Raw genomic sequence first — 26,694 nt, forward strand, 5'->3', positions numbered from 1 at the left:
GCTAACCCCATTTGTTGATCAATGAGCAACCTTAAAGACTCAATGTTCATAGGTGGAACCACTGGGACACCTGCTCAATATTAAAATGATACTTTACAATTTCAGCTTTGTTTTTGTATTGTCAGTTACCTGGATGAGCTGAGTGTTGCTGGTGAGTGTGCAGCTGAATACCTTGCACTCTATCAGAAACTCATCAAACCGCCTCATTGGAAGATCTACCTGGCAGCCCGGGGAGTACTGCCATACATCGGAAACCTGATCACAAAGGTCTGTCTTTGCTTCCATTCCAAAACAAATCAGAAAATCCTCAGGTGGTACAATTCTTTTCCGTAACATTATGTCATGATTTGCACAGCCATTTGTCCCCACCCTGCTTAATGTCCCAATTAATTGGCTTCAGCCCAAACTTCAGAGTGAGGAAATGTTTACCAGTGTTTCTCACTCCCACACCCTGAGTTATTCAAGTGTGTCTGGTTGGCATTCGCTGCGAAACTAATTACTTGTTAATCCCTCAGGAGTCTATTGCATCATTTGGGTTCATTAGTTCCTAGACAGGTTTAAAGCAGATGTGCACAACCAATATGCTGACAACACTGGTTTAGGTCAGCTGTAATGGACAGGGTGACATTTCAGAATTGTCATTTTGTACCTGTCTGAAGGGTCGGGATATGAGCTGTAGTCTGAGGAAGTAGGTGGGTGCGTGATTGCTATTTTAGGGATTGGGTTAATTGAATCTCTACCTTCCATTGTTTTAGGGCGACATTTTATTGGAATATCATTGTCAGTAACGTCTGTTATTGGGCAATACTACCCCCATTGAAATGACTTTTTACAGGGGCATTAGACACCTTCAAAGGGTTCAATCCCAGTTATCAAAATTTTCCTGTTTAAGTACTGTGGGAACAGAGTTTGCAGTAACTTCATTACAGAAGTTTCATACAGCAGAATCCCAACCGTGCAGGAGGTGGCAATTTGGCCCATGGAGTCTGCACTGACCACAATCCCACCCAGGCCCTATCCCTGTAACTCTGCATATTTACCCTGCTAATCCCCAGCACTAAGGGTCAATTTACTTTGGCCAATCAACCTAACCTGTACATCGTTGGACTGTGGGAAGAAACCAGAGTACCCAGAGGAAACCCACAGAGACGCATGCAAATTCAACATAGATGCCGGCATTGAACCCGGGTCCTTGGATTCTCTGGCCACGCACACCCAAGACCAGAAATTCCCACCTGAGCTCAGTGGATCTTTAAATCGTCCGCCAAATTTCCTGTCTTGCCCACTATGATTCCTGTGGCAGGCGAGACAGGAGAATTTCAGCCTGTGTAGTTGTGTGTTAGTATGAAATAGAAATTGCCACGAATTTTACATGAAATAAGTGTTCTCCCTGTTTGACTGAGCAATACCTTGTCGTCTACGGTCTTCATTTAATCATGAATCTCATAAGAACATAAGAAATAGGAGCAGGAGTAGGCCATCTAGCCCCTCGAGCCTGCCCCGCCATTCAATAAGATCATGGCTGATCTGTCGTGGCTCAGTTCCACATTCCCGCCCTCTCCCCATAACCCTTAATCCCCTTGCCTATCAAAAACCTATCAACCCGCGTCTTAAAAATATTGAGCGAGGCAGCCTCCACCACTTCAACGGGCAGAGAATTCCAGAGATTCACCACCCTTTGAGTGAAGGAGTTCCTCCTCAACTCCGTTCTAAACCGCCCCCCCCCTTTATCTTGAGGATGTGCCCTCTAGTCCTACTGTCCTTTCTGAGCGGGAAGAGTCTCTCCACCTCTATCCTATCCATCCCATTCATCATCTTATATGTCTCAATGAGATCTCCCCTCATTCTTCTAAACTCTAACGAGTACAAGCCTAGTTTATTCAGCCTCTCCTCATAGTTCAACCCCCTCAACTCCGGAATCAGCCTAGTAAACCTCCTCTGCACTCCCTCCAAGGCCAAAATATCCTTACGTAAGTGCGACGACCAAAACTGCACACAGTACTCCAGCTGCGGCCTCACCAGTGCCCTATACAGCTGCAGCAAGACCTCCCTACTTTTATATTCAATCCCCCTCGCTATGAAGGCCAGCATCCCATTCGCCTTCCTGACCACCTGCTGCACCTGCAGGCTGGGTTTTTGCGACTCATGCACAAGGACCCCGAGGTCCCTCTGCACCGTCGCATGCTGCAGTTTTTCGCCACGTAAGTAATAGTCCTTCCTACCATTATTCCTACCAAAGTGGACAACCTCACATTTGCCAACATTAAATTCCATTTGCCAGTTCCTGGCCCATTCGCCCAGCCTATCTAGATCCTTCTGCAGACTTTCCACACCCTCCGCACAATTTGCCGTTCCACCAATCTTGGTGTCATCAGCAAATTTCGACACCTTACACTCGGTTCCCTCCTCCAGATCATCTATATAAATGGTGAATAGCTGAGGCCCCAGCACCGACCCCTGGGGCACTCCACTAGTCACCAACTGCCAATCTGAATAGCACCCATTGACCCCCACTCTCTGCCTCCTATTTGACAGCCAATCCTCTATCCATGCTAACACCCTACCCCCAACTCCATGCCCCCTGACCTTCTGTAATAACCTCTTGTGAGGCACCTTGTCAAATGCCTTCTGAAAATCAAGAAACACCACATCCACTGGCTCTCCTCTATCCACCGCCCTAGACACATCCTCATAGAACTCCAATAAGTTTGTCAGACACGACTTCCCCTTAACGAAACCGTGCTGCGTTAATCTCCTCCATTAACTTGAAAGGAAGCTAAATCTTACTGTTAAAAATCAAAAGGAAAAATGCTGGAAATATTCGACCAGCCAAACAGCATCTGTAGAGAGAGAACTATAGTTAACATACCAGGCCATAACCTTTTCTCGGAGCTTCAGGGTTGTTCTTTTCATTGTATTACTTATTTTTCCTTATTAACGTAAATCTAATTTTCCCAGTCCCGTTCAAAATTCTTCAGTATTCAAGAGATCATCTGTTCATTTGTTATGTTGCCATTAAGGTATATGAATGTGTTCTTTTACATAGTTAGATCTTTACCACTAATTCTGTACAGAACAAAAGGCAATAGTGATTGAGACAAACTAAAAATTCTCATTCAGGAGGACAGCAGGAATCCTGTTAAGGGGCAACAAGGTGTAGTCCAATTGCATAGCAAGTTAGTCTTGTGCATTACTGAGCACCATCATTTGTTTCTGCTGAGTTCACTGGTTTTAGCCTACTGTTAGATTCCTGATTGCTATTCACTGACTCCTATTGGAGAACATGTGTAGATGTCAAGTGAGGACAGAATAAGGCTTAGCTGTGTTGACTTCCATTGTAGAATAACCACACTGTAAAGCCACCCTAATGAAAATTGTCCGCTTGAATGAAATACTAGACGGTGACCAGAGCCTGGGTCATTCAAGGTGTCACCATTTTCTTGAGAAATCAAAGAATAGCAGTCTTTTAATTGCTGAATCACCTTTGCCCACCATGTCTGAGTCTGTCAGTCACAATTCTCCTGTCACCTGATTTGTGTTTTAGGAAATTGCCCATTTACTGGCACTGGAGGAGGCAACACTTAGCACTGACCTTCAGCAGGGGTATGCATTGAAAAGCCTGACAGGTGAGATGTACATTTGAGTGTTACAAATCAGTGTTGCACACTACCTACCAATAAATAATTTCATGTATTTTCCAAATTCACTGTTTTTGCTGCCATTTCAGCACTGCTTTCATCTTTTGTGGAAGTGGAATCGATAAAACGTCACTTCAAGAGTCGCTTGGTGGGCACAGTGCTGAATGGCTACTTGTGTCTGCGAAAACTGGTGGTTCAGCGAACAAAACTGATCGATGAAACACAAGACATGTTGCTGGAGATGTTGGAGGACATGACAACAGGTAATAGTAAAGCACGTTCAAACTTCCTTAAACTTGAGCTCTACTCACATTTAAAGGGGAACCAAAGTTTTTAGTACTTTTTTCAGAGTGTTCCCTGTCTCTCTCACTTTAAGATAAATATAATTATGTCTTTTCTCTAATTGGTAGAGCATACTTTCTGTCAGTTGGTTTGGATGTCTGCTCTGGTGATCTAAGTTATTGTGCATGCCCTATGTTAGCTGTGGTCTAGTGGATTCAAATCTTGCTGAGTCAGAGGTTGTGGGTTCAAGGGATTTGAGCATGCTATCTAGCCTGACAATTCCCAGTGCAGGAATGAGGGAGTGCTACATTTTATGGATGTGCTGTCTTTTGGATAAGACATTAATCCGAAGACCTGTCTGGCCTTTCATGTGCCGTTGGAAGAGTGAGAGCATTCTCCCAATATCTTATCCCTTGATCAGCTTCACTAAAAACAATTTGTTAGCCATTGTCAAATTGTTGTTTGTGGGATCTTGCTGTGTGTAACTTGGCTGCTGCCTTTCTGCATTATGACACCAGGTTAAAGTCCAACAGGTTTATTTGGTAGCACAAGCCAAAGGCTTGCCCCAGTCTAACACTGGCATCTCCACATCATTTCTGCATTACAACAGTGACTACATTCCAAAAAAGATTTGGAGAATCCCAAGGTTGCAAAGGACAGTATAAATTGGCTCTGAAACAGCTCTTCCAATCTTCAAAAGCCTATATAATTCTGAAGACCTCTATTAGACCACATTTGACATTTTTCTGAAAAGCTTCTGAGAAGTTGTTTATCCTCAGAATTAAAGCCTGTCATCCCTGGTGTCACTTTAGTGAACTACATCATAACCATGACACCTTCCAGAAGTGGTTCACCCAAAAACTGGTTTCAATATTCAAATCATTTTGAATTTCTTCAATAAATTGCACTCCACCTCTTCATCTAATTAATATAAATGGCAAATAACTGAGGCCCAGCACTAATCCATGTTTGATCCCTAACGTTTGTGGCATTTCTGTTTCTCAATTTAGCAGGGTGGATGAAGGGAAGAGTAGATGTTGTACCTATGGATTTTTAGAAGGCATTTGATAAGGTGTCATGCAAACAACCATTACACAAGATTAGATCTCATGGGATTGAGAGTAAACAGGGAGAAAAAATAAATGGTTTGTTTGGGATGGCAGGATTAACAGGGTAGGCTGATATGCTTAAAGCTCTCGGTGAAAATTCGAGCCTACTTGTTTCTTTCAGGAGTGAAGAAAATATTACGCTATTGATCAAATTCTAACCCACATACTTTTGTAGGTACAGAGTCTGAAACAAAGGCATTCATGGCTGTCTGTATTGAAACTGCTAAACGATATAGTCTTGATGATTACCGAACGCCAGTCTTCATCTTCGAGAGGCTATGCAGCATCATCTACCCGGTAAGCACAAAGGAAGCATAAGAATAAATGAATTTGTACATTAGACAAACCATCTGGCCGATTGGGAAATAAACAGTTCAGTCAGAAACCATATCTCCCTGAAGGTTAAGGTTCTACAAGACTGGATGCTGTATTAATGAACCATGTCAAAGCAAAATACAAGTAAAAATCCTTACTAAGCGCTGTTTAAGACACCATCATGCCAACATTATATACTTCTGCAGTAGCTCTGATGGTTAAACTAGAGTGTAACTGAGCAACAAGTGTTAGAAAAACGCATTTATGTTGTACCTTTAATACAGTAAAAAGCCTCAAGTCCTTCATAAACGTTTAGGAAAGAAAACTGATCTTCAACCAAAGAAGAAAGTAGAAGAGGTGACTTTGTTCAATGAGGTGGGTTTTAAGAAGTCTTAAAGGAGCAAGGACACTGAATGGAGGCCATTTAAAGAAGAGAATAGAGGCCAGAAACATGGTCGCCAGTGATGGACAATTGGAGAAAGAATGTAAAAGAGTTTGGAGATTAAGGCTTATGTAACTTTTAAAGCAGTTAACAGAAGGAAGGAGAGCAGAGTCACAAAGGGCTGCAGTACAGGTGAAAATGCTGCTAATATAGAGAAGTAGGTGGTCTGTGATGGAGCAAATCTGAGTTCAACTTGCAGTTGAAAAGTACACTCAAGTTGGTTCAGCCTTCAGTAATGGTCAGAGATAAATGTTGGGATGTCAAAACAGAGGTTCAGAACTAATCTGGAGACAAGATAAGTTCAATGTATGAAATTTTGGGTTTGAAAGTCAGACAAGCAACTGAATGGTGATTTTTTAAAAAGTGCTCTTGCAATCTTCGTTGGGTGAATAGGCAGCAATTTTCCTCACTGAATAATCCTATATCTGATGTTTGTCACTGATAAAACAAGGGTAAAGATTTGCTATCTCCAGCATCCACAATATTTTGCATTTATTAAAGATAAAGATGAACATTTTTATCAATAGATCTGTTCTCTTGGCAGGAGGAAAACGAAGTGACAGAGTTCTTTGTAACATTGGAAAAGGATCCACAACAAGAAGATTTCCTACAGGGCAGGATGCCAGGAAATCCTTACAGTAGCAATGAGCCTGGAATTGGACCACTCATGAGAGACATTAAGAATAAGATTTGTCAGGATTGTGACCTTGTAGCACTGCTAGAAGATGACAGTGGAATGGAGGTATGTATCAGTACAGAAAGAAACAGTAACAAAAAGATGCCATGGTTCCAATAATATTCTGGAAGCCACATATGGCATTGTAAATTTAAAGTTTGAATCATTTTTACGCTTGTTCTTGGGATGTGGGTACTGCTGAAGGTATTGTCCTTACTGAATTGCCCATAAGGTGGTGATGGCCACTCCGGTATGCTGCAGCCTGAGAAGTGCTCCAACAATATTGTTACATAGGGAATTCCAGAATACTGTCTCAGTGACAATAAAGGAATGGTGATGTATGTCCAACTCAGGATGGCATTCAACTAGGAGGCAATGGTATTCCCATATTGTTGCTGTTGTCCTATTTGGTAATGGAAGTAGCTGACAGAGTGATACTATTGGAAGTAGCTTTGTCATATTTCTGCGCTAAACTGAAGTAGCTGGTGGTGCTGATGCCTTTTTGTTTCCCCATCCCGCACCACCTTGTTTTGAAAACCCAGTGTCACTTTCTTTTCCTGTTGTAAGAAACATCTGGCTGAGACTGTAAACTAACATGTAATCACCATGGTCCAGAAACTTAACTAGACCAACCAGATACTGTGGGTACAAGATGTTAGGAATTCTGCAGTGAGTACCTCACTTCCAGGCTCCCTAAAGCCTTTCCACTATTTGCAAGGTGTGAGTTAGGAGTATAATGGAACACTCCCCACTTGCCTGAATGAGTACAAATCCAACAACACTCAAGTAAAAACAACCTGTTTGATTGGCATCCCATCCACTATCTTAAATGCTCACTCCCTCCACCACTGGCACATAGTGGCTGCAGCATGTACTATATACGAAATGCATTGCAGCAACTTACCAAGGTTCCTCTGACGACATCTTCCAAACCTGCAACCTCTACTGCTCAGAAGAGTGCCAACGTGGGAACTCCACCACTTGCAATTTCCTCTCCAAGTCTCACACTATCTTGCCTCGGAAATAAATTATTGTTCCTTAACTGCCACTGAGTCAAAATCCTGAAATTCACTGCCTAAATGCTCTGTGGGGTATCTATGCCCTACAGCCTATAGTGGTTCAAGAAGATTTTCGAGGGCAATTTGGGATGGACAATAATTGTTGCCTTTGCCAATGATGCCTGCATTCTGTGAACAACTTTTGAAAATGTAGAATGTTAGCAGAATGCTCTCTCTCCCGTTAATCAAACGACAAATTCCACTCCCAGATTAATTTTAGTTACATATGCTTTTGACAATTAATATTTTCAATCAGCTTGAGTCAGTTTATAACATTTGTTATAAATGCGTTGTTAAAACCTAACAAATAAGGGCAGGAGAAGAGCAGAGCCTGTCGAACCTGCTGCGCCATTCATTCAAGATAATCATAGCTGATCTTGGACTTCAACTCCACTTTCCTGCTCAGTCCTCAATTCCCCGAGAGACGACAAATCTGTCTGTCCCATCTTAAAGATATCCTAACTACAGTAGAAAATTTCAAAGCTTCACCCTTTGAGTGAAGAAATTTTTCCTCATCTCGGTCCTAAATGATAAATAATTTTGTTCTCGCCCTGTGCTCCCTTCATAATCTTGAATGTTTTGATGAGCTCACCTTTCATTCTTATAAACACCAGAGAGTATAGACCCCATTTGCTTAATCTTTCATCATAGGACAGCCGTCTCATCCCAGGGACCAATTAAGCAAGCTTTCACTACACTGCCTCCAATGCAAGTGTATCGTTCCTTAAATATGAGACCAAAATTGCACACAGTAGTCACACAGAAGACTGGAACAACTGAAGACTTCTTTATTCTTGTATTCCAATCCCCTTGCAATAAAGACCAACTTGCCATTTGCTTCTGCTTGATGTACCTGCATGTTAACTTTTTGTATTCCTTGTGTATGTGTACATCCACATCTTTCTGAATATCAACATTGATAAATTTTACATCTTGTAAAGATATTCTGCTTTTTTATTCTTTTAAGCAAAATGGATATCTTCCTACTTCCCTGTATTATTCCCCATCTGCCATCTCGTTGCTGCTCAAGAACCATAGAATCCCTACAGTGGATTCAGTTTCTTCCCACAGTCCAAAGTTGTGGGGGTAGGTTGATTGGCCATGCTAAATTGTCCTTTAGGATTAGCAGGGTAAATACTTGGGGTATGGGCATAGAGCCTTCATGACATTGTTGTTGGTGTAAGCTCAATGAGCCAAATGACCACCACCTGCACTATTTTGTTTAAAACCCTCTATACAATCCTGGTTATACAATTCACCAGAACACTACTCTCAAGGTAGTTCAGCTGAGGACCATCCCAACAGTACAGAACTTATTTCCTCAGTTCTGGTGCTAGTGCCTCAAAAATCAAAACCCATTTCTCCCACACCAATCCCTGAGCTGTGCAATCAATTTTCTCCTTTTATTTACCTAATTTCCTTGTGGCTCAGTTAGGAATCCAGAGATGATTATCTTTGCGGCTGTGCTTTGTAATTTATAAAGTAAAGTTTGTTTATTTGTCACAAATAGGCTTACATTAATACTGCAATGATGTTACTTTAAAAAAAAATCCCCCTCTCACCACATTCTGGTGCCTATTCAGGTACACGGAGGGAGAATTTAGTGCGGCTAATACACCTAACCAGCACACTTTTTTGGACTGTGGGAGGAAACCAGAGCACCTGGAGGAAACCCACCCAGACATGGGGAGAACATGCAAACTCCACACAGTGACCCAAGCTAGAATTGAACCTGGGTCCCTGGCACTGTGAACAGCAGTGCTAATCACTGTGCCACTGGAATTTAGCTCCTCGGTGCTCATATTCCTTCAGTAGAATCTCTTTCAAAGTCCTATCTATGTAGACTATGGCAATTGGATTCTTCTCATCCCACTCCCAAGTTCCTCTCCTGCTTGGTGGAGATGTCCTTAACACTGGCACCAGCCAGGCAACACAGCTTTCAGGACTAGCCCTCTTGGTTGTAGAGAACCGGTAATTCTTCTTGCTTACAGTATAACTTTTATTTAGTAAACATAATATTGATAATCTAATATCTGGAAATTTTTCAGCTCCTTGTAAACAACAAAATTATCAGCTTGGACCTACCAGTGGCTGAAGTGTATAAGAAAGTCTGGTGTCCAGCTAATGAGGTGAGTGCAAGCCAGCAATATAGAATGATCAAGAGATAGAGATACAAACCTGCAATCGTTAAGAGTACAATTGGCTGCTTGGTTGGGATGGGAATTGTTGGGTATCTCTGAATAGATAAACTAAAATGGTTTGAAAAGATACATCAGTGTGATGTAGTCTGGTACCAAAACATTTGTTTCAGTTGTAACTGTGAATTTAACTTCCAAGTGATTATTCAGTAAGTAACCAATTTGAATGTTGCACAGGGGGAGCCAATGCGTATAATCTACCGAATGCGCGGACTTCTTGGAGATGCCACTGAGGAGTTTATCGAATCATTGGATTCAACTACAGGTAAAAACATCACTGACACATGTAACGGTTCTGTTTACAGTCACTACCTCTTGTCCCAAGAGCATGTTCTAAACATATCTGTTGCTCTGATGTTCACTGCCTGTGATACATCTACAATAGTTTACTATAATTTTCTCATCTTAATTATTGTTCTTTCTGAGTAGATGAAGAAGAGGATGAAGAGGAGGTGTATAAAATGGCTGGTGTAATGGCTCAATGTGGCGGTCTCGAGTGTATGTTAACTCGATTGGCTGGGATCAAAGACTTCAAGCAGGGGAGACACCTTTTAACTGTGAGTATCAGATGTGGTATATTTTCTGTGCCCATCATTTCAAGGTGTATTATACAAATGTTGGGGCTCAGTGGCTAGATTCGTGGAACCAATTCTAAGAAACGTAATTTGCATCAATTTTAAGACTTTGCTTCTGCAATAAGGACGCCTGATGTAAGGTACAGATCCTGCCTGACGCGCACTAATGTGTGCTGGAGTGATCAGACAATACAGTGATCATTGCCATGTGCAATTGTAAATGGCTGGCTCCAAAATACTTAGTACTCTTCGAAAATCTGATTTGTGACAGCATCACAAAGTGCATCTAACTATTTCAGTAACAATGGGAAAGAAACTGAGGCAACGGTTGTTACAATTATGCTTTGACAAGAGGAGCATTTTAGATAATCAAGATCTGCTTTTAAACAGCGCAAGAAAAGGCACAGAGAGGAACAAAACATAGGTCCCGAGGAGGTAAAAAGTTAGAGTATGTCTGTTACTAACATCTGTTCATTGAAATATAGAATCCCTCTAGTGCAGAAGGAGGCCATTTGTCCCATTGAGCCTGCACTGACTCTCCCCATAACCCCACATATTTACTCTGCTAATCCAACTAACTTGCACATCTTTGGACTGTAGGAGGAAACTGGAACACCTGGAGGAAACCCACTCAGACAGGGGAGAATGTGCAAACACCACACAGATACCTAAGGCCAGCACTGAACCAGGGTCCCTGGCCCTGGGAGGCAGCAGTGCTAATCTCTGTGCCGGTGTGTTGCCCCGATCTGTTGTCCCAGCAAATGGATTTCTATCTGAACAAAGAAAATTACAGCACAGGAACAGGCTCTTCGGCCCTCCAAGCCTGCACCAACCATGCTGCCCGACTGAACTAAAACCCCCTACTCTTCTGGGAATCATATCTCTCTATTCCCATCCTATTCATGTATTTGTCAAGGTGCCCCTTAAAAGTCACTACCTTATCCGCTTCCACTACCTCCCCCGGCAACAAGTTCCAGGCACCCACTACTCTGTGAAAAAAATCGACCTCATACATCTTTAAACCTTGCCCCTCACACCTTAAACCTGTGCCCCCTTGTAACTGAATCTTCCACCCTGGGAAAAAGCTTCTGACTATCCATTCTGTCCATGCCCCTCATAATCTTGTAGACTTCTATCAGGTCACCTCTCAACCTCCGTCGTTCAATGAGAACAAATCAAGTTTCCCCAACCTCTCCTCATAGCTAATACCCTCCATACCAGGCAACATTCTGGTAAATCTTTTCTGTACCCTCTCCAAAGCATCCATATCCTTCTGGTAGTGTGGTGACCAGAATTGAACATTATATTCCAAGTGAGGCCTAACTAAGGTTCTATAAAGCTGCAACAGGACTTGCCAATTTTTAAACTCAATGCCCGGGCCTATGAAGGCAAGCATGCCGTATACCTCCTTGACTACCTTCTCCTCCTGTATTACCACTTTCAATGACCTGTGTACCTGTACACCCAGATCCTTTTGCCTGTCAATACTTTTAAGGGTTCTGCCATTTATTGTATATTTCCTATCTGTATTAGCGCTTCCAAAATGCATTACCTTACATTTGTCTGGATTAAACTCCATCTGCCATCTCTCTGCCCAAGTCTGCAACTGATCTATATCCTGTTGTATCCTCTGATGGTCCCCATCGCTATCCACAAATGCACCAACCTTTGTGTCGTCCTCAAGCTTACTAATCAAAGCAGTAACGTATGTTATAGGTCCTAGCACTGATCCCTGAGGAACGCCAGTTATTAACTGAAGTTACTAACTTTAGCCAGGAGGCCGTAAATTATATAATCAAAAGATAAGGCATTGAGCTTACATTGTCTCCTGTGCTGTCCCAATGAAGCTCAATTTCAGAGAGGGAAGAATCTGACTAAATGGACGTCTTCAGCAAAGCAATCATTCAATCTGTATTCGCTTTTCCCAGTTTAGAGGAGACTGTTCTGTGAAAAGGCAAAATATATTAAGTTTAAAAAAAGAAGTAAAATAGTTTCACTTGAAAGGAGTACATGAACCCTGGACAATGGGAAGGTAGAAAATGAAAGCCAGATGTTGCATCTCTCCAAAGGGGAATCAGTGTGGAAGAGACTTATCAGAATGTTGTGGAGAGGACGATCCATTTCTGAATCCTGAAAGGTGGGTGAAGGGTAGGTTTGTTAGGCAATTATATCAGAGGAATTGTGTGTCAGGCACTTTCACCTGATTTTTGGTGTCAGTGACTCTGGGCAAGACTGCATGTGGCGTATTACTCCTATACCATATGTAAAAATAAATAATTTTCTGGATGCCTGAACTATCCAGGATTAATGTCATGGACCCCAGTATTATCTTCACAGTAGCCCTTGAATGTTGTTGCAGGACTTGCTATTGTTCCCACAGTTCTTAGTAAATGTTTACAGTGCCTAGTTTTAGATTTTTTGAAACATCTCTGACATCAACCTATCACTGATTAATCCTCCTTCCCATCTTCACAGTATAAAAGCAGAAAAATACCAAGCTACTCTTTCCCATTTTTATCGAAATAGTTACCGGTGTTTTGTGATACCGTCAGAAATCAGCTCTGCCTGGAACTTTGTGTTTTGCTAGCTAGCAGATTACCATTACTCATGACTATAATCACTTGGTCTTGTTACCCAGGCACAACATTGATGTGCATCACATTTGCTTTAAGCAGGATATATGCCTTATAAACAATATTTGACATCTACTACAGCGAATTTTTAGAATTGTTGCAAATTGATGAGCTGCTGTAATTGGGTATTAGTTTCACAGAAACTATGCCAACAGCTATAACAACACCAGGTTAAAGTCCAACAGATTTATTTGGTAGCACAAGCTTTTGGAGCACTGCTCTTTCATCAGGTGCATGGGACTTTAACCTGGTATTCTGAGACTCCTTACTGTGCCCACCCCAGTCCAACACCGTCATTGCCACATAACAGCTATAACAATTATGCTTTGATGATAGGAACTTTTTGGACAAGCAAGATCTGCTTTCAAATAGCACAAGACCAAGGCTTAGAACACTCTAAGGAATCCAGTTGTATGGCCAGGCTTTTTTCAAGGAAGCATCTGCCCCAGCTGCAATATATGACATGTTCCTAAACAACAGCATTATTGAGTGGTTGCATTCTGGTATTGAGCAGCAGTTTTGCCTAACCACTCAGTCAAAAAAACCATCCTGTGAGGCTCTCACCTCTCAAGATATTGAATCTCCCTCTTCAACCCAACAATCTGATGGGCCAGGTGGAAAGTCAGTACCAAATGAAAAATATATATGTCCAACAGCTTTCTTCTAAATCATGTTGTTAAGTATATATTTTTCCGTATTTCATGGTTGGCATTAGGTTGCAGCCTATCTCCATTCAAAATATTGGATTGCTTTTGATAGCCATGACTGGGAGAATAGCACTTAATGACTCAATCAGTATGCCTCATGCCAAACATTTAATGTATTAGTCCTGCAAGATCACTATTTGTCCCTAACTGGGACCTGAACTGACCTTCCATCATTAATGCAAGATCTATTCTTTCTGTGACAGTTTTTATCATGGGAAACTAGAATTTCCTTTTGTAGGATTAGCAATGAATTTTAGTTGCTCAATTATATTTAATTTCACACTTCAGTGCGCCAAATGATTTCACCTATGATGGTTTGATGGTCTGGATATTGTGTGATTTAAGGAATTTGGAGATGATGATAATTCCTTGATAGCAATGTAGGGCTGTTGAAAGAATTTTGGTGAGTTGATGCAGAGTATCCTATACTTAAATACTACAGCCTCACTGCACTGTTAATGTAGGGCGTTAATGATGGGTTCAGAAGCAGAGGCCCCAATCAAGTGGCTAGCTGTGTCCCCAAAAGTGCTGTACTTATGGAGTACTGTGGTCACACCTTACCAGATGTGTGGAAAGTATCCTGTCACACTTCTGACTTGAGCCCTACAGTTAGTGGAGAGTCTGAGAGGATGAGATGTAAGCCATTCATCAAAGTTTCCAGCCTCTTCTTTGCTTGTGTAGCTACAGTATTTATTTCGCTGGCCCAGTTATACTTTCAGCAGTGCTATTATCTTCTGGCAAATAAATCCAATGTTCTAGTCCGAAGTCATTCTACCTACTCCTGCACATATCTATTCCTGCATATCACTAAGTCAAGTCTCAGTCAATAGGATCTGTAAACCTTCTATGTGGAGTAACTCTCATCTATTAACTAAGCATGGACTAGGTTTGGCAACTGTCAGTAATGATCTTGGCATATGTCCTTTGGGGCTAGCATTTCTGCCCCTGCAACGGCTTCCCTCTCTTCATTATTGTACTGTTACTTTGCTACATTGTGGAAAGTGCTGAATAAGGGAGATAGATAATCTATCTTGTAAAGTGTCTATTTAAATGCCATTTTCTCCGCATATTGAAACTCCCACTCAGTTGTCATGCAGGTTTTGTTGCTGGTTTATAGTTTTAATTTTTTCATTATTTGAATCAGCTGATTGTCTGATAGCTGGCCAGGATTTGCATGTTGCATATTTGCAGGAAGCCATGTGCATGGTAAATCATCGTCAAATGAATACTCTCTTAGCATGCAACTTCCCCAGAATGGATCCAAACACAAAATTATTCAGAAGGCTTCATTTGGGAAAGGCCTTATGAGGTATTCTGGAGTATTTGTTGATCATTTGAACTGAGACTTTAAACTCATTGGGTCAGTGCTGAGTTACATGTTTCACAATAGTCAAGTGTCACAAAGTATTTTTCTCTTTTACTCAGGTGCTACTGAAGCTGTTCAGTTACTGTGTAAAGGTGAAGGTGAATCGACAACAGTTGATTAAACCAGAGATGAACCCGCTGAACGTAATGCTGGGAACCCTCAACCTGGTGAGTCTCAGATCTCAAATGGAAATATTGGTGTAATTCTCCCAAAAACATTTTAAGTACTGAAATCACAGGAAAACTGATGTAAATCACAATTGTTCTCTCAGTGCAACTTCAGACTCGAATCTCCCACACTCTGTGCAATGCAGAGGTCACAATCGTGAATATAATTAGAAGCTTGGAGGGCAGGGCTTATTCACGCCAGAGGCTGATAGTTCCAGGCCCCTATCAGCCTGCAGTTTGCTGGCCAGCATAGGACCCTTGCAGTGCTGCCCCTCCTGACACCCCTATGGCCCAATCGCAGCCCCCAAGAGCATTTCCAGGCCAGCCTCAACCAACACCCCGCCCCCACTTCCTCTGCCTCCCCCACTATCTAGGAGCGTCCTGATCGCTGGCCTCCCTCCAACCACAACCGTTTGCCATGCAGAGTGGCAGCGAGACCCCCCCCCCCCCCCCCCCGCCGCCATAAATCATCTCCTAGCCCCCGTCCCCAGCTGGCCTCTGCCCCGTTGGTGCTGCCTTATGCCTGATGGGCAGCGCCAAGGTGCCCCCTGGGCACTGCCAGGGTGCCCATGCCCCCAGGGCACCACGCCCATGCCGCCTGTCCCCTGGGGGGCCCTAATTGCTTTTCCCTTCTCTTCTTCTAGTGGGGAACTAGTCCGAACGCTGCCTGTTGAAAATTGTACTGGGGAGGGTGGGAGATGCTAGCGGTCCTGGTGAATCCAGTCCTTGGTCTGGTGAATACATTTAAATTGTATTTAAGATAAAATTTCCACACCAGCCCTGCCTCCCAGCCAATTTCCGGTGCTGCGCAAATGCCGCCAGAAATCCGGACCTGGGAGGCGCAATCGCAGCGCAAACTCTCACAGGAATTCCACAAGTTGGCCGACACCCGATTCTCCCAGCCACCACACTAAAACAATTTAAAAATTAGTGTGGGGGGATGGGAGAATCGTCCCTATTTTAAATTTATTTACATTCATCAAACATTCCCCCAAATGGAACACTCGAGCAGATGTTCCACCTCAGTCTCATGTCTGTGCAAAGCAAAAAGTTTCTGTGTGGGAGACTCTTAATAATGATGCAATTCCTGGGTCCTTTTACTCCAAACTTATGAAAGAGGGTTAACTTGTAAAAATAATAAGTTGTATTGTTGAAGGAAGTATAATATATTCATTTAGATTACTTGAAATATTAGAAAAGGTTGGCAAATGCAGAGACAATCTAGAGAGCAAGATTCTCCAGATGACTCCATGAGCCCTGACAGAGATAAGTCTGATAATCTCCTGGAATTCTCTAACCCCAAAGTTGAAAACCTACATCTTGCATAATGTGACCAACTTGAAAAAAAAATTGCCTGTTGCTGACAAAATTATTTTCTTTTTTTGTTTGTTGGTTGTGTTTAATAAGGCATTGTTTTTGCATTATAGGCGTTGCTTGCGGAACAGGAGAGTAAAGACAGTGGTGGTGCAACAATTGCTGAGCAAGTGTTGAGCATCATGGAAATAATTCTAGATGAAGCAAATGCAGAGCCACTGACTGAAGACAGAGTGAGTACCTTAATCAAATTCTTCACAACTGAAGATTCTTCCGCAATTTGAATATACAGAGTGGAGCTAAAATATCGTGTGGAATGCGACTCCAAGAAGTCTGCACCCAGAACAAAAATAAAACATTAAGAAAAAATGGTTGCGCCAATTTGAGCAGCCCAATAACAGACAAGTTAAGTTCAACTCAAGCATTAGTAATTACACTGCAATTTGTCTTGTTGCCCTCAGTAAAAACTAGGGGACCCGATCTTCTTAAAGTAGGTCATGCTGAAAGTTCAAGTGTAGGCACTGATTGAATCTGATTTAGTTGTAATCCCGTCCTCTCACAGAAAAAACCCTAAATACTGATATTCACTTGCAAGGCTTATTCATTTGCCATTCATTCTTCAGATGAGTATCACTGTCAAAGCTGGGAGGTGAACTACCTTCTTGAATCACTGTGGTGTATATAATGTAAGTGCTTCCATAGTGAGATTAGGAGTAGGGAATTCTGGGGTTTTGACCAAGTGATTTTGAAACAGGATGGAACTGCGGGGATGCAAGTCCAAGAAGACTTGAAGAGGAATTTGGTATTCCCATGTGCCTTTATCCCAAACTGACTCCTGGGTGGCAGAATTGTCACATGAGGAGAAAACAGGTGGAACAAAGAATAAAGAAAAGTACAGCACAGGAACAGGCCCTCCAAGCTCATGCCGATCATGATACCCTAACTAAACTAAAGAAAGAAACCATCTTCTTTACTGGGCCCATACCCCTCTATTCTCTTCGTATTCATGTACCCATCCAGATGCCTCTTAAATGTTGCTGATGTACCTGCTTCCACCACCTTCTCTGGCAGTGCGTTCCAGGCACCCACCGCTCTGTGTATCCCTGCACATCTCCCTTAAACTTCCCCCCCGCTCACCTTGAACTTGTGTCCCCTTGTAACTAACTCTTACACCTTGGGAAAAGCCTCTGACTATCCACCCTGTCTATACCCCTCATAATTTTGTACTTCTATCAGGTCTCCCCTCACCTCTATCTTTCCAGTGAAAACAATCCTAGTTTATTCAACCTCTACTCATTGTCAACACCTTCAAGACCAGGCAACATCCTGGTGAACCTTCTTTGCACTCTCTCCATGTCCTTCTGGTAGTGTGGCAACCAGAACTGCACACAATACTCCAAATGCAGCCTAACCAAGGTTTTATGCAGCTACAACATGATTTCCCAACCCGATTTATTTATTAGATCACAAGTAGACTACATCCCTCTGCAGACTATTTGTGTCGTCCTCACCACTTGCCTTCTCACTTATTTTTGTGTCACCCATAAACTTGGCAATAGTACATTTGCTTCCCTCATCCAAGCCATTAATATATATACTGTAAGTAATTGTGGCCCCAGCACAGATCCCTGTGGCACCCCATTAGTTACAGTTTGCCATCCTGAAATGCCATGGGGCTCTTATCTTTTAAGTAACCTTTTTTGTAATACTTTATCAAACGCTTTTCGGAAATCATAGCATATTATGTCTACTGATTCCTTTTTATCTATCTTGCTTGTTACCACCTCAAAAAATTTTAATAAATTTTGTCGGGCATGATTTCCCCTTCATGAAGCCATGCTGACTTTGCTTGATTATATCATGCATTTCAAATGCTCTGCTGTTACATCCTTAATAACGGACTCAGTAACGTTTTCCAAATGACTCGGGAGCAGAACCCCTAGTGCACTTGCCCATTGAGCCATCCGTATAGCTTCTGCAGGGAATGAAAGGCAAAAAACATAAGAAAAAAGAATGAGGGGAAATAAATTTTTTTTACGTGCTCCTCCGATCACAATTTCAGTTATGGTTGTTAGATAAAAAAGGTTTTTAATATACTCTTGAATGTATTGAAGAGAAGAGGTAATCTGGAATAGTGGGAGGCCACAATAACGACAGATGAAAAAGACAGAACTGATTGAGTAAAGATGAGGAAGGAAGGAACAAAGAAGCTTACGAGTGTGAATGGAAATGTAGGACTAAAGAGATTGGGTGAGGATGTGGAAATATACGTAGAGGTGAAACTTTTTGGGGGGGGATACAGAAAGCCATTGGATTCATTGGTAATGGAAATATGGACATTGAGCAAATAAAAACATAGAGAATGGTATACTGAATGAACAGCAATTAATGAAGGGTTGAGACAGGACAGCTGACAATGTGGACATAGGAGAAATTGTGGCCCCAAGTGATGAACGCATTGTTAACTTCTCTGACAGCGAGGATATTCTCAAGGTGGTAACAGACAATCTTGCTGAGTCTGCAGTTGTAGAAAACTTGGCGCAGGTTTCCCACCAAAAGACTTTGCACAAGGTTACAGTCAGGGAGGTTGATAGCAATAAGGGTAGAAGCACACAGGAGTGAATGGAAGCCAAAACGCATGGCTTCAGTTTTTGCCTATATTAAGTTAGAAAAAAATTTGATGCATTCAGTCCTTAATATTGGTTGGCAGTTGTTCAATTGAGTAATTGCTCTGAAGAATAGAGCAAAGAGATAGAATGGTTAAAGCATGGCCATGGTGGCATCGCCATTTATGTGGAACATTATGCTTGGATTCTGGTATTGCCAAGGGAAAGAATATAGTCAATGAGTAAGAAAGGACCAAGGATGGACCCCTGTGACACAGTGAGTAAAAGGACAAAGCCAGTATAGAATTCACTCAACTATCTGAGCTCAAAGTTCATGAATTGAAATCATTCCAGCTGTTTAAGAACACAATTCACAAGACATAGAGATGTTTCTAAGCTTTAATTAACCCAAAAAGTTGACCATTATATCCTCTCTCTCTCTCTCTCTCTCTCTAGGTATAAAATTCTCTTGTGTGTAATAAAAGTCTGTAGCTAAATTTATTTCTTGCCACTAGGGTAACCTACTGCTGACAGGAGACAAAGATCAACTGGTGATGCTGCTGGACCAGATTAATTCGACATTTGTCCGTTCCAATCCCAGTGTTCTCCAGGGTTTGCTGCGTATTATCCCATACCTGTCCTTCGGAGAATTGGAGAAAATGCAGATTCTTGTTGATCGATTCAAGCCCTACTGTAATTTTGACAAGTAAGAGACAGTTGTTGGCCTATGATTGGTGATTCACACGTATGAACATCTTGGAGCCAACTACTTTGACTCGGTACTTTTGCAGAGCTAAGTAATTCACAGAAAGTGGTGGAGGAGCATTTAATTTGCCTGAATCAATGCAACTTCATGATGCATCTTCACTTTCGATTTAAAGTGATGTGAATAAGAAGACACCGTTTATACTAAAATATTTAAACAAACAGATTTTTAAAGTTATTCTGAAGGTTGGAGCATCCTGCTCAGCCTTGCTTCCCCTCACTTTTCAGTTTTCACTGTGATTGTTATATTCACTGCCTTTCTCATTCTTTCTATCTCTTTGTTGTGCTGTTCTCAGATATGATGAAGAACATAACACAGATGACAAAGTTTTCCTGGATTGTTTCTGTAAAATTGCTGCAGGAATCAAAAACAACAGCAACGGACATCAGTTGAAGGAACTTATCCTGCAGAAAGGAATAACCCAGAATGCTTTAGAATATATCCGGAAACATATTCCAAGTGCCAAGAAGTGAGATTCATTTCACTAGTACTAAGTGGTTAAAATTGTTTAGTTTTTAGATGTCATGCAATATTTCATGGGAAATTGTCGGGTCAAAGACATGTTAATAGAAGGATTCCTGTGAGGCTTTGTATACACGAGGAAGAAAGGCAGGAGTAGAGGTCATAGAAATACCAAATATTTGGAAAGGCACTCTGTTCCTGATTACTGGCTAAGTAACTGAAACTCCAGTTTTAACATTTACACTGTTATCTGCTTATAGTCTTGATGCAGATGTGTGGAAGAAGTTCTTATCAAAGCCAGCTCTTCCTTTTATTCTCCGCCTACTACGGGGACTGGCAATGCAGCACCCTCCTACACAAGTAAGTTTTTATCTCATTCTCATCTCTCCCATTTATCAACACTTTCTCTGGCTCTTGTACATTTCCTGTTCTCCGAGGTTGCTACACTTCCAGTATTGGAAATCAGAGCAGGTAGCTATTTTGTGGAGAATTTGTCCTCCATCATAGGCTCTAAATTCAAGGGGTATGCTTATCTGTTGTGGGACGAGTTCCCAAGCATGTTATCAAAGGATTAGCAAAATGAAAATAGAATAATGTGCAGGAGATGTGACCTAGTGGCATTGGAAAATACTAGCAATAACCAGGCCTATGGCACCTCACCTAGTTCTGCTGTAGAGCAGGGTTGGGCAAAGAGCAACTGAGCAGTAGTGATAGGGGACTCACTAGTTAGAGGCACAGACAGGCATAGAGACTCCAAGATGCCGTGTTGCCTCCTTGGTGCCAGGGTCAAGGATGTCTCTGAGCGGTTGTAGGACATTCTTAAGGGGAAGGGTGAGCAGCCAGGGGTCATTGTGCGCGTTGGTACCAGTGACATAGCTGGAAAAGGGATGAGGTCCTGAAGTGTGAATATAGGCAGTTAGGCAGAAGCCTAAAGTGTTAGATCCTGAGGATAGTAATTCCTGGACTACTACTGATGCCACTTGCTAGCAAGAATAGGAAGATTAGGCAGTTGAATGCATGGCTTAAGAGCTGGTGCAGGGAGCATTTGTGGATTATTGGAATCTCTTCTGGGGCAGGGGTGACCTGTTCAAGAGGGACGGATTACACCTGAACTGGAGGGGGACTAATATCCTGGTGGGGAGATTTGCTAGAGCCACTCGGGAGGGTTTAAACTAGTTTGGCAGGGAGGTGAGACCCATTGCAATTGGGAGATAGAAGGTTGAAGACAGCACAGAAAGTTAATAGAGAGGCCCTGGTCAAAATGGAGGAGGAGGCATCTAACATGCATAGGCAGCTGGGATCAAGTGGATCCCTGGAAGAGTATGGAGGATGTTGGAGTACAGTTAAGAGAGAAATCAGGAGGGCAAAAAGGGGACATGGGATTGAAGATAAGGCAAAGGAGAATCCAAAGAGTTTCTTCAAATACATAAAGGGCAAAAGAGCACTGAGGGAGAAAATAGGGCCTCTTGAGGATCAGCAAGGTCATCTATGTGCAGAGCCACAAGAGATGGGTGAAATCCGAAATTAATATTTCTCATCAGTATTTATTGTTGAGAAAGGCATGGATGTTGGAGAAATTGCGTAAATTAACAGTGATCTTGAGGAGTGAATATAACACAGAAAAGGAGGTGCTGGAAGTCTTAAAAAAGTGCATCAAGGTAGATAAATCCCTGGGACCTGATGAAGCAGACCCCAGGACATTGTGGGAGACTTGGGAGGAAATTGCAGGTCCCCAGCAGAGATATTTGAATCATCAACAACCGCAGGTGAGATTGGAGGGTAGCAAATGTTCCTTTGTTTAAGAGGGGCTGCAGGGAAAATCCCCACTACAGGCCAGTAAGCCTAACATCTGTAGTGGGTAAATTGCTGGAGGGTATACTGAGAGACAGAATCTACAGGTATTGAGAGGCAAGGACTAATTAGGAACAGCCAACATGGCTTTGTGAGTGGAAAATCATATCTCATGAATTTGACTGAGTTTTTTTGAAGGGTAGAAGGTAGATGAGGGCAGTGCAGTCAATGTTGTCTATATGAACTTCAGCTAGGCCTTTGACAAGGTGTCACATGGTAGGTTATTGCATAAGGTTAAAGCTCAAGAGATCCAGGTTGAGGTAGCCAATTGGATACAAAATTGGCTTAATGACAGAAGACAAAGGGTGGTTATAGAGAGATTTTTCCAACTAGAGGCCTGTGACCAGCAGTGTGCCTCAGGGATCAGTGCTGGGTCCACTCTTATTTGTCATTTATATTAATAATTTGGATGAGAATTTAGAAGGCTTGGTTAGTACATTGTAAATGACACTATGGTGGCATAATGGATAGTGAAGAAGGTCATTTAGGATTGCAGTGGGGTCTTGATCAGTTGGGGCTAATGGACTGATGAATGGCAGATGGAGTTTAATTTAGATAAATGCAAGATGATGCATTTTGGTAGACCAAATCAGGGCAGGACTTATTCAGTTAATGGTAGGGCGTTGGGGTGAGTTATAGCAAAGAAATCTAAGAGTACAGGTTCATAACTCCTTGAAAGTGGAATCACAGGTGGAGGGGATGATGAAGAAATATTCGGCATGCTTGGTTTCATTGATCAGAACATTGAATACAGGAGTTGGGATGTCTTGTTGAAATTATACAAGTCATTGATAAGGCCACACTTAGAATATTGTGTACAGTTCTGCTCACCCTATTATAGAAATGATATTATTAAACTAAAAAGAGCGCAGAAAAGATTTACTAGGATGCTACTGGGACTTGGTTTGAATTATAAGGAGAGATTGGTAGACTGGGACTTTATTCCCTAAAGCTTAGTAGGCTTAGGGGTGATTTTATAGAGGTCTATAAAGTAATTAGGGGCATACTTACGATAGCTAGTCAACATTTTTTCCCAAAGGTAGGGAAGCCTAAAACTAGAAGGCATAGGTTTAAGGTAAGAGGGAAGGGATACAAAAGCATCCAAAGGGGCAATTTTTTTTCACACACAGGATGGTGAGTGTCTGGAATGAGCTGCCAGAGGTAGTAGGAGAGGTGGGTACAATTTTGCCCTTTAAAAAGCATTTCGACAGTTACATGGGTAAGACTGATATAGAGGGATATGGGCCAAATGTGGACAATTGGGACTAGCTTAATGGTAAAAACTGGGCGGCATGGATAAGTTGGGCTGAAGGGCTTGTTCCCATGCTGTAAACCTCTATAAATGACCTCTGCTCCAATGGCAGCTCAAGTCTAGGCCATGACCTGTTTCTAGCTCAAGCTCACCAGCAGCTGAGCAGTTGGAGTATATTGAATCTAATTTTTTCACATTTGTTTTTATCTCCAATTGATTTTACTTTGCTTTTGAAGTTTATCAACAATATTTTGATGTGCAAAACTTTTTGTACTTGCAACAAAATCAACGTTTAAAAAACAATTTAGAGAAAAGGGGAGTTCGAAATTAACATTGTTATAAAGCAAAATTCAACTGTAAAAGAGTTTTCAATATTATAACAACAAATGAAGATGCAGATTGGATTGAAAATGCAGATGTACCAATAACTGTTAACTAAGAATAAATGGCTCCTTCCAGGAGGTATTCATCAGAAAGACACTGACCACTAGCATATGAGATTTCATTACAAGACTCCGTGATTTTGATAGTACTAACAGGGACATCATCCTAGGCTGCATTTAAGTTTTTAAACAGTCTCAGGAATGAACATTACAGTAGACAGTACAATGTTGCTCAGAAATCAAGAGGTGGATGAAGGGTCAGCTGAAAGAGAGCACGTTGTGAATAGAAGTCAGGGAAGTGAAGTGCACCTGAGACAATTACTATAAACACTGAAGTCCAGACTGTTGTTATGCCAGTGGCATCTTGGACTAATTTATCTCTCTCACAATGTATTATCAGATGTTAATTGGAACAGACTCCATCACAAACCTACATAAACTGGAGCAGGTTTCCAGTGATGAAGGCATTGGGACTCTCGCAGAAAATCTACTGGAAGCACTGCGGGAACACCCAGAAGTCAACAGGAAAATTGAAGCAGCACGAAAGGAGACACGAGCAGAAAAGAAGCGGATGGCAATGGCCATGCGGCAGAAAGCACTGGGCACACTTGGAATGACGGTAAACATTGAAACTTGTTTAATAAAGTGTGTGATACTAGACTGTGCATGTGCGTTAGGACCAAAAGTTGTGCAAACACTAAATAGCCTATGTCCATGTTGTAATTTCTACATAATACTATTCTAATCCTTTTTTGCCAACCCTTTACTTCCCTTTTTTGCTTTTCCAACCTGTTCTTCAACTCTGACATCATCTCTGCTGCAATCACTAATGTGAATTGCATTGTACTCTCGTGACTTCTTCATCCTAGATCATGGGCTCCCAAAATTGTATATGCAACCCCATTTACTGGTATTTAACTCCATCTGCCATTTTTTTCCTATTCCATCAACTTGGCAAAATTCTTGTCATTTTCTTTAGTCTTTGGAATTATTTATCGTGTTTCCTGTTTTAGTACTTTCTGCAAACTTGAAATACCACATTGCTGTCCACAGTAATCAAATGTGGCCCCAGACCTGAATACTTTGGGGCACTACTACCCATTTTCAATCCTTGAGAAACTTCCCTTTACATCTACTCTAATTCCTCCATTCTTAGCAGTTTTTAATACACCTTGCTACCCTTCTAACTCCATATTTACATGTAACCTTCTGCAATAGTTTTCTCAGTATCAGCTTTGGCTCAATAATAGCATTCTTGTTTCTGGGTCAATGGATTGTAGGTTCAAAGACTCATTATAGAATTTGAACACACAATCCAGGCTGACAGTTCATTGCACTTTCATTTGAGACACTAAAATAAGATTCTGTCCAACCTTTTAGACATAAAGAGCACTATTTGCAGAATTTTTGGGTGCTTCTCCTTGGGGTGCTGGCCAATATTTATTGCAAGCCACTGTCACTCAAATTGTTTAACTGGCCATTTATATCATGCTGTTTTGCCCACATTAAGATCTATTCCACCAACTTGTCAAACTTGCCGTTTTCTTTGGTCTTTAGAATTATTTATTGTGCTACTAATATTTTCTGCAAACTCGGGAGCACGCTGACATGCACAGTAGACAAAAGTGGTCCAGAACTGAATATTTTGGAACATTAAATTGAAGTGCTTTGGGACACCTTGAGGTCATAACAGCTGCTTCACAATTGCAAGCTTATTGATCCTCCTTGGTTGGCTGTGCCTTATCGACAACTTTTTGAAAATCTTGAACATCACACCTATTGAATTATGCCATCTAACATCTATTCACAAAATTCGTTCAGGTTTTCCAAGAAAACCACCTTTCTGAAATCCATGTTGCTTTTAATCACTTCCTTATTATTTAGAAATATTGTAATGTCATCATAGTTTAAGAATCCAAATTTCCTTTACCATACATAAATTAAGTTGCCTGCACTAAATTGGGTAAATGTATACTATAGAGTTCACTTTACAGACCTCTGATACACAGTATATCATTTCTAGGGCTCTCCACTTTGCCTTCCCTCATTTCTTTCAGCATCCTTAGAGTTATCCTGCCAGATGTGTGTGCATTTTTAAGTCATCTACCTTTTCTAAAATGTTTATTTGGGTATGAAAGATTGTTACAAAAATGGCATGGATCATTACAGTTTGAGCTGTTTGTGTTTTGTGAGTAGAATGCCTCGGGCATGCCATGAGCTTCCTCTTTGCCATTTGTATAATTTTAAATTGGCATATTACTAGGTGAGCCATAAAACAAGCTACAATCAAACAAACAAATCTGACCTTACATATTTTCCAGTATATAACTATGTTCTCAAAACACAGGTATTCATTTTAACTCTCAACTTGATCTTTCACCAAAGCGCAGTCATCTGTATTTATGCATGTGTTGCTGATACTTACATAATAATTATTGGATTCACTTGCAAGTGTTGCAGCCCACAGCTCTTATATTGCTGTACTGACAACATAATTTACAGTAACTTCATTGCAGTGTTAATACAAACCTATTTGTGACACTAATAAATACATTTTAGCAACTTCAGAGTTATACCATACTTTGCAGACAGTGAGAGCAGTGTCTGCTCAACCACTCTCATCTTAAGAATAAGAGATGATGATTGTGAAATGGATTACTTCTGTAGGAAAACCGAACGTAACCACGGTGCAATGTTCACTCTGTCCGGCAATTACATGGAAGGGTGAAACCATGATCAGGCCAGGGACAAGGCTAGCCCATTGCACTGGGGGTGTGCTGACGCCTGTGAACCTGGTTTTCCTAAGCTAGGGTAGAGTAAAGAATCAGGGTAACCAATGAGGTAAACCATGGCTTTATCTGATGTAATTTTTAAGTGATCTAGGTCTCTTGGCT

The 26,694-nt window shown here is 41.5% G+C and overlaps 1 protein-coding gene across 5 annotated transcripts in view; it reads left to right on the forward strand.

The window, feature by feature from the left end:
* The window catches only part of ubr4 (ubiquitin protein ligase E3 component n-recognin 4), a 203,486-nt gene that overhangs the window by 163,469 nt on the left and 13,323 nt on the right, over positions 1-26,694 (forward strand). For all 5 annotated transcript variants that reach the window (XM_080215508.1, XM_080215509.1, XM_080215511.1 and 2 more), the window contains 14 exons: positions 126-267; positions 3,545-3,626; positions 3,728-3,901; positions 5,205-5,326; positions 6,331-6,528; positions 9,569-9,649; positions 9,896-9,983; positions 10,148-10,275; positions 15,059-15,166; positions 16,594-16,713; positions 19,602-19,792; positions 20,148-20,321; positions 20,575-20,674; positions 24,201-24,419. In XM_080215508.1, coding sequence (XP_080071634.1) covers positions 126-267; positions 3,545-3,626; positions 3,728-3,901; positions 5,205-5,326; positions 6,331-6,528; positions 9,569-9,649; positions 9,896-9,983; positions 10,148-10,275; positions 15,059-15,166; positions 16,594-16,713; positions 19,602-19,792; positions 20,148-20,321; positions 20,575-20,674; positions 24,201-24,419 — 1,927 coding nt within the window. The remainder of the gene's footprint in view (positions 1-125; positions 268-3,544; positions 3,627-3,727; positions 3,902-5,204; positions 5,327-6,330; positions 6,529-9,568; positions 9,650-9,895; positions 9,984-10,147; positions 10,276-15,058; positions 15,167-16,593; positions 16,714-19,601; positions 19,793-20,147; positions 20,322-20,574; positions 20,675-24,200; positions 24,420-26,694) is intronic.

This window comes from Carcharhinus amblyrhynchos, chromosome 30 (genome assembly GCF_965287045.1).
Source record: "Carcharhinus amblyrhynchos chromosome 30, sCarAmb.v2.hapA, whole genome shotgun sequence".
Lineage (NCBI taxonomy): Eukaryota > Metazoa > Chordata > Chondrichthyes > Carcharhiniformes > Carcharhinidae > Carcharhinus > Carcharhinus amblyrhynchos.